The sequence below is a fragment of the Macaca mulatta genome, chromosome Y (assembly GCF_049350105.2).
Source record: "Macaca mulatta isolate MMU2019108-1 chromosome Y, T2T-MMU8v2.0, whole genome shotgun sequence".
Lineage (NCBI taxonomy): Eukaryota > Metazoa > Chordata > Mammalia > Primates > Cercopithecidae > Macaca > Macaca mulatta.
This window is the reverse complement of record NC_133427.1, coordinates 185,391-199,537: the sequence shown is the minus strand read 5'-3', so window position 1 is coordinate 199,537 and position 14,147 is coordinate 185,391. Positions and strand designations below refer to the sequence as shown.

Here is a 14,147-nt window from a genome sequence, read left to right as displayed (position 1 = left end):
GCACGTGACGCGGGAGGACCAATGAGGAGCATGCCCTGTGTTGAGGGGGGTGGAACTGGGGAGCCCGCCCCGGCCGCACGCCAATCACGAGCACGTGACGAGATCGGCCTGTGGGCAGCCCCGCCCCACGGCTCAGCCGCCCGACGCGCCATGTGGGCCCTGCGGGCCGCCGTACGCCGGGGACTGCGGCTCTCCCGCGTGGGCCGCGGCCTCCCGGCTCCGAGGGCAGCCGCGCCGTCCTGCCCCGCGCGCGCGCTCGCCGCTGTCGGCCGCAGGGGCCCCGGGAATCTGGAGGGGCCATGGGGCGGAGGGCCGGGTCTGCGGGCGGACGGCGGCCGAAGCCGCGCGGAAGACGACGAGGAGGAGCCGGAAGATGCGGACGAGAACGCGGAGGAGGAGCTGCTGCAGGGAGAGCCTCTGCTGCCGGCGGGGACCCAGCGCGTGTGTCTGGTTCACCCTGACGTCAAGTGGGGCCCGGGAAAGCCGCAGATGACGCGAGGTGACCGCGGCGGGGCTTCCAGGACAGAAACGGGAGCTGCAGATCTGGGGGCGGGGCTCTGAGGGGAGAGTCTCATTGGTGGAGATTCAGGGGCGGGGCTCCGGGGAGAATCTCATAGGTGGAGGCGCAGGGGCGTGGTTCTGCAGGGAGGATTTCATAGGTGGAGATTCGGGGGCGGGGCTCGGGAGAATCAAATGGCGATTCGAGGGCGGGGCCCGGGAGATTCATAGGTGGAGACGCAGGACGAGGCTCTGAGGGGAAGAGCTCAGCTGGCGACTTAGGGGCGGGGCTTCAGGGGGCGAGGCTCTAAGGAGAGGATCTGATGGGTGGAGATGCAAGGGCGTGGCGTTGAGGGGCGGGGCTCTGAGGGGACGATCTCCTAGATGGAGATTCAGGGGCGGGGTTCTGTGGGGACAATCTCATAGGTGGAGGCAGGGGCGTGGCCCTGCAGGGAGGATTTCATAGGCGGAGATTCGGGGGCGGGGCTCGGGAGAATCACAGGAGGAGACGCAGGACGAGGCTCTGAGGGGAAGATCTGAGGTGGGGACGTAGGGGCGGGGCTTCAAGGGGCGAAGCTCTAAGGAGAGGATCTGATAGGTGGAGACGCAAGGGCGTGGCATTGAGGGGCGGGGCTCTTAAGGGAGGAGCTCCTGGATGGTGATGCCGGGGCAGGGCTCTGAGGGGACGATCTCGTAGGTGGAGGTGCCTGGGCGGGGTTCGGGGGAGGAGCCTATGGTGAAAGGGCGGGACTTATGGGGAAGAGGGGAGGCTGTCATAGGTGGAGGTGCGTGGGCGGGGCTTCGGGGGAGGGGCTATGGGGTAAAAGTGAGGGGGCGGAGCTTATGAGGAGGAGCACGTGGGGTGGGGAGGAGCTCGTGGGGCGGGATGGGGTGGGGTCGAGCCCGTGGGATGGAGCCCATGGGGTTTGATGGGGTGAGGTCGAGCCCGTGGGGCGGAGCCCATGGGCCGGGCTGGGCTGGGCTGGGCTGGTTCTCACTGATGGGACCCGTTTCTCTTGCCCCTGGGTTAGAGGTAGGCACGGCGTGTTTGGGGTCAGGGGAGGGAGGGTGTCCAGCGGACCAATCTGTGTCCAGTCCCCCCACCCCACTCCACTCCCCTAGGAGGAAATGCAAATGAATACGTCGTTGATTTTTTTCCCCTTGGAAGCCCCTGTAGTCGTTGAATGGTTTTCCTCTACGGGTGTTTTCCAAAATGGTCAGTTCTTGGAACAGCGGAAGCCCCAAACTGCTCACAACATTGCGCAGACCTCTTGCCTCTCTCCTCCCAAAACCTGCCCACGGTTCTTCAGTAATCCCTGAGCACCCCCAGCTCCCCGGTTCCCTGCTGCGCCCTCCTGGAGCCCAAATTCCACGTAAGGCAGGGTCGCCCTCGTGTCCCGCTGTGGCTCCGGCGTCCCTCCCCCGTCAGATTCCTGCTTAGAGGACCTACGGGGCACGGAGTCGTATCTGGGGACAAACGCCGGCTGGGGGTGCGTTCTCAGGGGACATTGTCTCAAGGACAGGGGGAGGCCTCCCTGGGCAGGTGTGCACGGGGGCCCCGGGCCTACCCCAAAGGGAAGCATCTCTCACGCTGGCCCTTGTGTCCCCGCAGCCGAGTGGCAGGTGGCGGAGGCCACAGCGCTGGTGCACACGCTGGACGGCTGGTCCGTGGTGCAGACAATGGTCGTATCCACCAAATCACCGGACAGGAAGCTCGTCTTCGGCAAAGGAAACTTCCAACACCTGACAGGTGGGTCCGTCCACACCTGCTCCTTCCCCAAACCTCCTTTCCTGTCCGCTGCTGCCGAGAACATTCGAGCCAGACGCACTGAAGGACGGGGGTCTCGCTGGGCCAGGGGGGAAACGGCCTCTTGGGCTGCCCGGGTGAGCCGGGAGCACACACCAGTAGGAGTCGGAGGACGCCGAGGCCGCACCTGTGTCGAGACTCACAGCCGGCCCTGGAGAGTTAAACTGCTAAAGGTTAGGTCGGGGCGGTTTATAGAGTCCAACAAACAGGGTGGGCAGTGGACCGGCTGTATCCCCACCTGCTCCTGCAGCCCCGACAGCCAAATCCTCCTGCTGGGTGGCTCCCCGTGCAGTCTGTAAGGCCGGGGTCCTGCACGGGATCCTTGCGCTTCCCAGGTTTTTGACCGTCCGGCTTATAGTACAGAGTGGGGAAGATGCTACTCACTTGCCCAGGTCGGGGGTCCGCTTCCCTGGGTCACTTGCCCAGGTGGGGGTCGGTTTCCCTGGGTCACTTGCCCAGGTGGGGGTCGGTTTCCCTGGGTCACTTGCCCAGGTGGGGGTCGGTTTCCCTGGGTCACTTGCCCAGATGGGGGTCCGCTTCCCTGCCTGACTCGGATGCATGTCATCCCGGCCGGGATGTGTTCACCACGTCTGTGTGTGTGTCGCACCAGAATGTGTTCACCGTCTGTGTGTCTGTCCACACTGGGATGTGTCCACTGTGCATGTGTGTCTGTGTGTGTCCCTGTCGGGATGTGTCACACCGTGTGTGTGTGTCTGTGTCTGTGTGTTCCACCGGCTGTGTCCACTGTGCATGTGTGTCTCTGTGTCCTTGTCAGAATGTGCTCACCGTGTGTGTGTGTCTGTCCGTCAGGATGTGTTTACTGCGTGTGTCTCTGTATATGTGTCTGTGTGTGTCTGTGTCCCTGTTGGGATGTGTTTACTGTGTGTGTCTGTGTCTGTGTCCCTGTTGGGATGTGTTTGTGTCTGTGTGTGTCTGTCCCTGTTGGGTTGTGTTTACTGTGTGTGTCTGTGTGTGTGTGTCCCTGTTGGGATGTGTGTGTGTCTGTGTGTGTCTGTCCCTGTTGGGTTGTGTTTACTGTGTGTGTGTCCCTGTTGGGATGTGTTTACTGTGTCTGTGTCCCTGTTGGGATGTGTTTACTGTGTGTGTCTGTGTGTGTGTGTCCCTGTTGGGATGTGTGTGTGTCTGTGTGTGTCTGTCCCTGTTGGGTTGTGTTTACTGTGTGTGTGTCCCTGTTGGGATGTGTTTACTGTGTCTGTGTCCCTGTTGGGATGTGTTTACTCTGTGTGTGTGTCCCTGTTGGGATGTGTTTACTGTGTGTGTCTGTGTGTGTCTGTGTCCCTGTTGGGATGTGTTTACTGTGTGTGTCTGTGTCCCTGTTGGGATGTGTTTACTGTGTGTGTCTGTGTCCCTGTTGGGATGTGTTTACTGTGTGTGTCTGTGTGTGTGTGTCCCTGTTGGGATGTGTTTGTGTCTGTGTGTGTCTGTCCCTGTTGGGTTGTGTTTACTGTGTGTGTGTCCCTGTTGGGATGTGTTTACTGTGTGTGTCTGTGTCCCTGTTGGGATGTGTTTACTGTGTGTGTCTGTGTGTGTCTGTGTCCCTGTTGGGATGTGTTTACTGTGTGTGTCTGTGTGTGTGTGTCCCTGTTGGGATGTGTTTGTGTCTGTGTGTGTCTGTCCCTGTTGGGTTGTGTTTACTGTGTGTGTGTCCCTGTTGGGATGTGTTTACTGTGTCTGTGTCCCTGTTGGGATGTGTTTACTGTGTGTGTCTGTGTCCCTGTTGGGATGTGTTTACTGTGTGTGTCTGTGTGTGTCTGTCCCTGTTGGGTTGTGTTTACTGTGTGTGTGTCCCTGTTGGGATGTGTTTACTGTGTCTGTGTCCCTGTTGGGATGTGTTTACTGTGTGTGTCTGTGTCCCTGTTGGGATGTGTTTACTGTGTGTGTCTGTGTGTGTCTGTCCCTGTTGGGTTGTGTTTACTGTGTGTGTGTCCCTGTTGGGATGTGTTTACCGTGTGTGTCTGTGTCCCTGTTGGGATGTGTTCACTGTGTGTGTGTCCCTGTTGGGATGTGTTTACTGTGTGTGTCTGTGTCCCTGTTGGGATGTGTTTACTGTGTGTGTGTGTGTCCCTGTTGGGATGTGTTTACTGTGTGTCTGTGTCCCTGTTGGGATGTGTTTACTGTGTGTGTCTGTGTCCCTGTTGGGTTGTGTTTACTGTGTGTGTCTGTGTCCCTGTTGGGTTGTGTTTACTGTGTGTGTGTCCCTGCCCGGATGTCTTCACCGTCTGCTTGTGTATGTGTGTGAGACACACAGCCCTAGAGACACACCCTCTCCCACACCGACTTCCTGGATCCTGGGTCCCGTGCTCCTGGGGACGCCTGTGACCTGGGCACTCCAGAGGGCATCGCGGGCTCATCCCGCAGTCCAGGGACCTGGACGGCCGGCCTCTGACGGGACCCCCTCTTTCTGTTAGAAAAGATCCGAGGGTCTCCGGACATCACGTGCGTCTTCCTGAACGTGGAGAGGATGGCAGCCCCGACCAAGGTACCACAGAACGTGGCTGGCTGTTTGTTCCGTATTCCCCGTGATGAAGGTGTGGACGCCACAGTGTCCCGCCGGGCGGGGGACAGATGGGGACACGGTGGAGTTAATGACAGACGTCCTCCTTCCTCTGCGGTTGGCCACCAGCGCCTGGCCTTCCCCTGTGGCTCCTCAGTCGCTCTCTCCTTTTGTAGAAAGAACTGGAAGCCGCCTGGGGCGTGGAGGTGTTTGACCGCTTCACAGTCGTCCTGCACATTTTCCGGTGCAACGCCCGCACGAAGGAGGCCCGGCTTCAGGTGGCCCTGGCGGAGATCCCGCTGCACAGGTATCGTGACGGGGTACCCGGGCCCCTCCGTTCTGTACTCACCTGTAGGTCGTTCTGGGGGTACGTGAGGAAGAAAAGCATCGTGGGGGGCCGGGCGCGGTGGCTCAAGCCTGTAATCCCAGCACTTTGGGAGGCCGAGGCGGGCGGATCACGAGGTCAGGAGATCGAGACCAGCCTGGCAAACATGGAGAAACCCCGTCTCTATTAAAAATACAAAAAATGAGCCGGGCGCGGTGGCGGGCACCTGTAGTCCCAGCTACTCGGGAGGCTGAGGCAGGAGAATGGCGTGAACCCGGGAGGTGGAGCTTGCAGTGAGCCCAGATCGCGCCCCTGCCCTCCAGACTGGGCGACAGAGCGAGACTCCGTCTCAAAAAAAAAAGTGTCGTGGGGTCACTCTGTCCGGGGCCTGATGGGCTGGTTTTCCCCGACCGCCCACCCCAGCTCCCGGCGAGGTCCCCTCGGTCTGGGACACACGTCAGTCACAGCGTCTGAGCTACACGCAGAGCGGGGGCCCCAGCACCAGCCCCTCCCTTCCGCCCGGAGGCCCCAGCTCAGTGCCCCCTTCATCTTCGCCTCGACCTCTGCTGGGAGGGAGACGGCGTCCGCAGAGAGCGAGGCAGTCTCGTTCCCACGCCAGGTCGAACCTGAAACGGGACGTCGCCCACCTGCACCGGGGAGCCGGCTCACGCTACATCATGGGGTCAGGTAACTCGGCCGCGTCCCAGGGCGTCCTGGGAATGCGGTCGTCCGTCCGCGGCAGCCACCCTCAGCCCTGGAAGATGCCGACAGGGTGGGGGCCGGCTGGGGGCTCGTCTCCTGGTGGCATTTGAGGAGATAGGAGATGATGGTGGTTCTTTGAGGTTTTGCCCAAATAGGGAGTCACAAACCGGGGATTTAAACAGCAGAAACCTATACTCTCCCATCCTGGAGACCGGAAGTCTGAGATCAGGGTGAGGACAGGGCCGCGCTCCCTCCAGAGCCTCCTTCCTGCCTCTCCCAGCTCCCCGGGGCTCCAGGTGTCTCTGGGCTTGTGGCCGCATCACTCCAGTCTCTGCCTCCGTCTCCACGTGGCCTCCTCCTCTGTGTCTGTGTCTCCTCTTCTGTCTCTTAGGACACCCGTCATTGCATTTATGGCCCATCCTAATCCAGGATCATCTCATTTCTAGATCCTTCACTTAGGACAAACACCCTATTTCCGAATAAGGTCCCGTTCACCGGTTCTGGGAATTAGGATGTGGACAGAGCTTTTAGGAGAACCACAGTTCCATGCACTACAATTGTATCCAGTTTCCTCCGGAGGCTCTAGGGGAGGCTCCTTCCTGCCTCTCCCAGCTCCTGGGGGCTCCCGGCGTCCCTGGGCTTGTGGCCGCATCACTCCAGTCTCTGCCTCCGTCTCCACGTGGCCTCCTCCTCTGTATCTGTGTCTCCTCCTCTGTCTCTTAGAAGGACACCTGCCATTGCATTCAGGGCCCGCCGTAATCCAGGATCATCTCATCTCTGGATCCTTCTCTTAGGACAAACACCCTATTTCCAAATAAGGTCCCATTCACCGGGAATTAGGATGTGGACAGAGCTTTCAGGACGGCCTCAGTTTCGTCCACTACAATTGTATCCAGTTTCCTCCGGAGGCTCTAGGGGAGGCTCCTTCTGCCTCTCCCAGCTCCTGGGGGCTCCCGGCGTCCCTGGGCTTGTGGCCGCATCACTCTGGTCTCTGCCTCTTAGGACACAGGTCATTGCCTTAGGGCCCACCCTAACCTAGGATGGCATCTTGAGATCCTACAAAGAGCATATTTCGATATCAGGTCCCATCCCCAGGTTCTGGGACTTCGGATGTGAAGGGGCGTCCCTGAGCCCCACTCCCAGTGACGTCCCGGGCCGGGCCCCGGTCGGAGGCCTCCGTAGTGCTCGGGCCTTGCCTTTCTCCCCGAGTCACGGGAAGCCCTCGTGGGCCTCACAGGGTGGATGCGCCCGGAGGCGAGATCCCGTTCCGCCGGGCACGGCCCTTTCTCACGGAACGGGGCAGCGTCGGGCCGCTGCTGGGGAAGGCGGCCGGGCCCCCAGATGCCGGAGCAGGAGCAGGCCCCGGGCCCTCGCGGACCCTCGGCGGCACCCCCCGCTCTTGCGTGGCTCACGCCTCCCCGTCTTGGCTGCTTTTAGGAGAGTCCTTCATGCAGGTGCAGCAGCATCTCCTGAGAGAGAAGGAGGCCAAGATCCGGAAGGCCCTGGACAGGCTTCGTAAGAAGAGGCAGCTCCTCCGGCAGCAGCGGACGAGGCGGGAGTTCCCCGTGGTCTCCGTGGTGGGGTACACCAACTGCGGTGAGCACCCCAGGGAGGACGCGCCCAGGGAGGGTGCCCCGGTGTCCGCGTGGGGTGCACCAGCGGCCGTGAGAACTTGCCCAGGAGAGGGGCGCCCCGTGGTCTCTCTGGAGGGGTTCACCGGGGCTGTGGTGAGGACGCCGTCTACTCCGTCCTCCTATCCAGAGCATTACCGCCCCGTCTACACCACAGGCTTCCCTCCGTCTACACCGTCCTCCTGTCTACACCATCAGCACTGCCCCATCTACACCACCACCGTCTACACAGTCCACCCGTCTACACCACAATGTTCCCTTTGTCTACTCCGTCCTCCTATCCAGAGCATTACCGCCCCGTCTACACCACAAACTTCCCTCCGTCTACACGGTCCTCCTGTCTACACCATCAGCACTGCCCCATCTATACCACCACCGTCTACACAGTCCACCTGTCTACACCACAAGCTTCCCTCCGTCTACACCGTCCTGCTGTCTACACCATCACCACTACCCCATCTATACCACCACCCATCTACACAGTCCACCCGTCTACACCACAGCGTCCCCTTCCGTCTACGCTGTCCTCCCAGCCACAGCAGCACCACCCCGCCTCTACCATCCCACCATCTACGCCATTGCCAGATCTACCCAGACGACCCCACTCCCATCCACGCCTTCACACACACACCGTCTGCACCACCAGCTGCCCTGTGTCCACACCGCGGCCCTGCTGCGTCGGCCTGAGAGCGGCGACGGCGGCTTCGTCCCACGCGTCGTGTCCGGCCCGGGGGTGCCCGAGGGGCTCGGGGGCCGTGTAGCCCGGGGTGCGGCCACCCAGGAGGGTGCCGTGGTCTCCATTCGGAGGGCCCGGGTGCCGCGCCGGGAGCTGGGACGCGAGGGTCTCTGCAGCTCCCTGACCTCCACGCCCTCCCAGGGAAGACCACGCTGATCAAGGCGCTGACGGGCGATGCCGCCATCCGGCCGCGGGACCAGCTGTTTGCCACGCTGGACGTCACGGCCCACGCGGGCGCGCTGCCCTCACGCATGACCGTCCTGTACGTGGACACCATCGGCTTCCTCTCCCAGCTGCCGCACGGCCTCATCGAGTCCTTCTCCGCCACCCTGGAAGATGTGGCTCACTCGGTGAGTGCGGGAACGCCAGGGGGCGGGCGCTCGGACACCCAGTTAGCCAGGGGCCAGGCGCTCAGACACCCACACAGTGAAGGGCTGGGCGCTCAGACACCCAGTCAGCCAGGGGCCGGGCGCTCGGACACCCACACAGCTACAGGCCGGGCGCTCGGACACCCACACAGCTACAGGCCGGGCACTCGGACACCCACTCAGCCCAGGGGCGGGGCACTTGGACACACACACAGCTACAGGCCGGGCGCTCGGACACCCAGTCAGCCAGGGGCCGGGCGCTCGGACACCCACTCGGCCCACGGGCCGGGCGCTCGGACACCCACACAGCTACAGGCCGGGCGCTCGGACACCCACTCAGCCCAGGGGCCAGGCGCTCGGACACCCACACAGCTACAGGCCGGGCGCTCGGACACCCACTCAGCCCAGGGGCCGGGCGCTCGGACACCCACACAGGTACAGGCCGGGCGCTCAAACACCCACTCAGCCCAGGGGCCGGGCGCTCGGACACCCACACAGCTACAGGCCGGGCGCTCGGACACCCACTCAGCCCAGGGGCCAGGCGCTCGGACACCCACACAGCTACAGGCCGGGCGCTCGGACACCCACACAGCTACAGGCCGGGCACTCGGACACCCACTCAGCCCAGGGGCGGGGCACTTGGACACACACACAGCTACAGGCCAGGCGCTCAGACACCCACTCAGCCCAGGGGCCAGGCGCTCGGACACCCACTCGGCCCACGGGCCGGGCGCTCGGACACCCACACAGCTACAGGCCGGGCGCTCGGACACCCACTCAGCCCAGGGGCCAGGCGCTCGGACACCCACACAGCTACAGGCCGGGCGCTCGGACACCCACTCAGCCCAGGGGCCGGGCGCTCGGACACCCACACAGCTACAGGCCGGGCGCTCAAACACCCACTCAGCCCAGGGGCCGGGCGCTCGGACACCCACACAGCTACAGGCCGGGCGCTCGGACACCCACTCAGTCTAGGAGCTGGACTCTCGGGCACCCACTCAGCCCAGGGGCCAGGTGCTCGGACACCCACTCGGCCCAAGGGCCGGGCACTCGGACACCCACACAGCGAAGGGCCGGGCGCTCAGACACCCACTCGGCCCAAGGGCCGGGCACTCGGACACCCACACAGCGAAGGGCTGGGCGTTCGGAAACACACAGCCAGGGACCCGGCGCTCGGATACCCACAGAACTCGGGGCCAGAACAACACGTGCCTCCTGGGGCTCAGACCGAGTGTCCCCAAAGCCAGCCATGCCCCGGGGCAGAGGCTGAGCGGTGGCCCCAGCCTCACCCACACTCAGGGCCGTGTTTTTGCTGCCGTGAGCCCGTGTACAAACAGGAAGCCTCGACCCCCTGAGCTCCAGCGATCCTCCCACCTCAGCCTCCCAACTAGCTGAGACCACAGGCGCGCACAACCAGGCCCGGCTCACGTTTGTACTTCGTGTAGACACCGTCTCGCTCTCTTGCCCAGGCCGGTCTCCAACTCCTTGCCTCAAGCCACCTCCCAAAGTGCTGGGGTTGCAGGAAAAACATTATTTGTATTAAGTGCATCTAAACAAACAGAAAGGAGACGTGGATACCCCGGCCGTATACGTGGTAGAAGACACGGTTGTTTTTTTCCCTACGTTTTTCATACTTTGTATCAGGAACCTGCCCGTAAGAGGTTTTAAATGCGAGAAAAAGCATCCTTTAAAGACAAAAGATCTTGGCCGGGCGCGGTGGCTCAAGCCTGTAATCCCAGCACTCTGGGAGGCCGAGACGGGCGGATCACGAGGTCAGGAGATCGAGACCATCCTGGGTAACACAGTGAAACCCCGTCTCTACTAAAAATACAAAAACTTAGCCGGGCGAGGTGGCGGGCGCCTGTAGTCCCAGCTACTCGGGAGGCTGAGGCAGGAGAATGGCGTGAACCCGGGAGGCGGAGCTTGCAGTGAGCCGAGATCCGGCCACTGCACTCCAGCCTGGGCGACAGAGCAAGACTCCGTCTCAAAAAAAATAAATAAATAAAGACAAAAGATCTGACAGGGGGATGAAGCTGCCCAAAGCTTTGAAGACCCACCGCGTGGGCGGGTGGTGGTGTCGTCATACACGGCACCCCCTTGTGCGTGGGTCTGGGGGTGCAGAGCTGCTGACTGTGGCGTGGAAGAGGCCGGTCCCGGGGTGTCCGAGCGGCCTGCACATAGGGGTACCTCCCACTCCCAGCCTGTCGTGGGGAGCTCGTGCCAGCCCCTCTCCCGGGCCGTTCTGCAAGCTTGGGGTCGGACACCAGGAGCTTCGCAGCTCTGACCGCGCAGCCCGGCCCGCAGGATCTCATCGTGCACGTGCGGGACGTGAGCCACCCCGAGGTGGAGCTCCAGAAACGCAGCGTTCTGTCCACACTGCACAGCCTGCAGCTGCCCGCCCCGCTCCTGGACTCCATGGTGGAGGTTCACAACAAGGTGGACCTCGTGCCCGGGTGAGTGCGGCCCTGGTGCCCGCAGGCGTCTCCTTCCCCTGCATGCACTGGGGCCGGGTGGGGAGATGCCCCGTCTCCTCCTGTGAACCGCAGCGGTGGCAGCCGAGACACAGGGAGTTGGCCCCAGGCTGTACCCCGTGGGCAGCGGACTCCTGGGCAGGACCCTGATTTCGTCCGGCCGCCCTGAGGCTGAGCGGGGCCTGTGGCACCCCCACCCCGGCAGGTACCGCCCCACGGAACCGAACGCCGTGCCCGTGTCTGCCATGCTGGGCCACGGGCTCCAGGAGCTGAAGGCTGAGCTCGATGCGGCCGTTTTGAAGGCGACCGGGAGACAGATCCTCACTCTCCGCGTGAGGCTCGCCGGGGCCCAGCTCAGGTGAGCGGCCTGCCGGGGCAGGAGACGGGATGGTGCTGTGGATGTGCCCGTCTCTACCTCTGAGGTGGGCTTTCGGTGGGTACGAGAAGAGCTGTGGGATCCCCCGAGAGCTTTAGGATGTCCAGACGCGATGAATGGGTTTGCATCAAATGGATGTTGCTGACTGCATACAACAGGTGCCTAACCTGTGCTGACAGTCGAGGGATGTAGGTATCCCTACCGATAAGCAAGGGAGCTCGAATTGGATGCAGTGGCACAGGCCTGTAACCCCAAGACTTTGGGAGGCCAAGGCAGGAGGATTGCTGGAGCTGAGGAGTTTGAGGCCAGCCTGGGCAGCACAGTGAGATCCCATCTCTACAGAGAATAAACAGTTACGCCAGGCGCGGTGACTCACGCCTGTAAAATCCCAACACTTCGGGAGGCTGACGCTGACGCAGGCCGATCACCCGAGGTCAGGAGTTCGAGGAACCGGCCTGGCTCACTAGGTGAAACCCCGTCTCCACTAAAAATACAAAACTTAGCCAGACCTGGTGGCGGGCGCCTTTCGTCCCAGCTGCTCAGGAGGCCGAGGCAGGAGAGTTGCTGGAACCCAGAAGGCCGAGGTTGCAGTGAGCTGAGATTGCATCACTGCCCTGCAGCCTGGGTGACAGACGGAGACTCTGTCTCAAAAAAAAAAAGCAGCTGATGGAGGCGCACACCTGTCGTCCCACCTACTTGGGAGGCTGAGGTGGGAGGATGGCTTGAGCCCAGGAGGTTGAGGCTGCAGTGAGCCATGACCGCACCACTGCACTCCAGCCTGGACTACAGAGCAAGACCCCATCTTAAAAAAAAAAAAACGAGCACGGTGGCTCAAGCCTGTAATCCCAGCACTTTGGGAGGCCGAGACGGGCGGATCACGAGGTCAGGAGATCGAGACCATCCTGGCTAACATGGTGAAACCCCGTCTCTACTAAAAATACAAAAAACTAGCCAGGCGAGGTGGCGGGCGCCTGTGGTCCCAGCTACTCGGGAGGCTGAGGCAGGAGAATGGCGTGAACCCGGGAGGTGGAGGTTGCAGTGAGCCGAGATCCGGGCACTGCCCTCCAGCCTGGGTGACAGAGCGAGACTCCGTCTCACAAAAAAAAACGAAGGGAAACAGAACGGTCTGATGAATGAATAGTTTGGGCTAAGCTCTTTTTAGCATCATTATTTACTGTGAAACTAAGCAAATACTTACGGGTTCTGCTTGCTTCCGTACAACCCGCGTCTGTCCCCAGCTGGCTGTATAAGGAGGCCACGGTTCAGGACGTGGACGTGATCCCTGAGGACGGGGCGGCCGATGTGACGGTCATCATCAGCGACTCGGCCTACGGCAAATTCCGGAAGCTCTTTCCAGGATGAACGGACCCCCGCGGAGGGCTGGGGAGCTGTGGCGTTGCTGCTGTGTGTCGGGTGCAGCCGGGTGTCGGGTACAGCCGGGTGCCCCCTCGCTGGCTCTGGGCCCGCCTCGTTCCCAGCCATTTGCTGGGATGAACGCGCAGGCTGGTGTCACGGCCACGGCGCCCCAAAGGGGGTCTCGCCCGAGCGTCCACTCCACACGATTCCAGCGGGCCCTCGGTGCCTGCCGTGAACTGGCTCCCCTCGGAATGTTTCCGTAGCAGGACATTAAACCTGTGTTCTGACTTCTGTCAGCAGCGTTTCCAGTTCCTCCTGCACCTGTCGTGAGCCGTGGCCCTTGGTGGGCACCGAATGGCCCCTCCGCCCGTCTGTGTTCACACACGGTCTCATGTCCCATGGTGGCGTCGGGGCAATGACTAAAAATCAAGTTTCCCGACAGCACAGAGAACTGTTCCACAAAAGTAGAAGGGAAAGAAAACAGTTTTATTAAAGAAGAAACTTCAAACCAGACCAGGACGTGTGTCACAGACCATCCGCTAACAGATGCAGGGAGAATTTCACCTGCGTGTGACCAGGCTGTCCAGCCGTTACATGTACATTTGCCGTCTCCAACAGGAAAACAAAACGCCTGGTGTGTTTTGTTTTGAGACAGCCTCGCTCTGTCGCCCAGGCTGGAGTGCAGTGGTGTGATCTCAGGTCTCTGCAACCTCCGCCTCCCGGGTTCAAGCGATTCTCCTGCCTCAGCCTCCCGAGTAGCTGGGATTACAGGCGCCCGCCACCACACCCGGCTAATTTTTGTATTTTTAGTAGAGATGGGGTTTCACCAAGTTGGCCAGGCTGGTCTTGAACTCTTGACCTTGTGATCCACCCGCCTTGGCCTCCCAAAGTGCTGGAATTCAGGCGTGAACCACCGCGCCCGGCCTGAATTAACATTTATTTTTTTGGAGACAGAGTCTTGGACTGTCGCCCAGGCTGAAGTGCAGTGGTGCGATCTCGGCTCACTGCAACCTCCGCCTCCTGAGTTCCAATGATTCTCCTGCCTCAGCCTCCTGAGTAGCTGGGATTACAGGTGCGCGTCACCATACCTAGCTAGTTTTTTGTGTTTTTAGTAGAGACAGGATTTCACCATGTTGGCCAGGCTGGTCTCGAACTCCTGACCTTGTGATTCGCCTGCCTCAGCCTCCCAAAGTACTGGGATGACGGGCGTGAGCCACCGTGCCCGGCCACCATACTCAGCCTCACAACTTGATTTTTTAAAACCTCTGACCTGAAAAACGTGCCCTATGAATTAACTTTTCCTTTTTTTTTTGTTTTGACTTGGAGTCTCGGACTGTCACCCAGGCTGGAGTGCAGTGGTGC

At 61.4% G+C, this 14,147-nt stretch overlaps 1 protein-coding gene across 2 annotated transcripts; it reads left to right on the top strand.

Moving 5' to 3' along the window:
- The first annotated feature begins 4 nt into the window (after positions 1-4).
- Positions 5-13,296, top strand: LOC144338866 (putative GTP-binding protein 6). 2 transcript variants are annotated; one of them, XM_077989734.1, is made up of 10 exons: positions 5-499; positions 2,111-2,248; positions 4,735-4,805; positions 4,997-5,127; positions 5,765-5,832; positions 7,285-7,443; positions 8,356-8,564; positions 10,887-11,035; positions 11,259-11,411; positions 12,668-13,296. In XM_077989734.1, exons 1-10 carry the CDS (start codon positions 22-24, stop codon positions 12,789-12,791), a joined length of 1,680 nt encoding a protein of 559 aa, XP_077845860.1. In that variant the 5' UTR covers positions 5-21; the 3' UTR covers positions 12,792-13,296. The 2 variants fall into 2 exon arrangements, with proteins under 2 accessions (XP_077845860.1, XP_077845859.1); XM_077989733.1 differs by lacking the exons at positions 8,356-8,564; positions 10,887-11,035; positions 11,259-11,411; positions 12,668-13,296 and having other exon boundaries at positions 7,285-8,332.
- Positions 13,297-14,147: the final 851 nt, after the last annotated feature.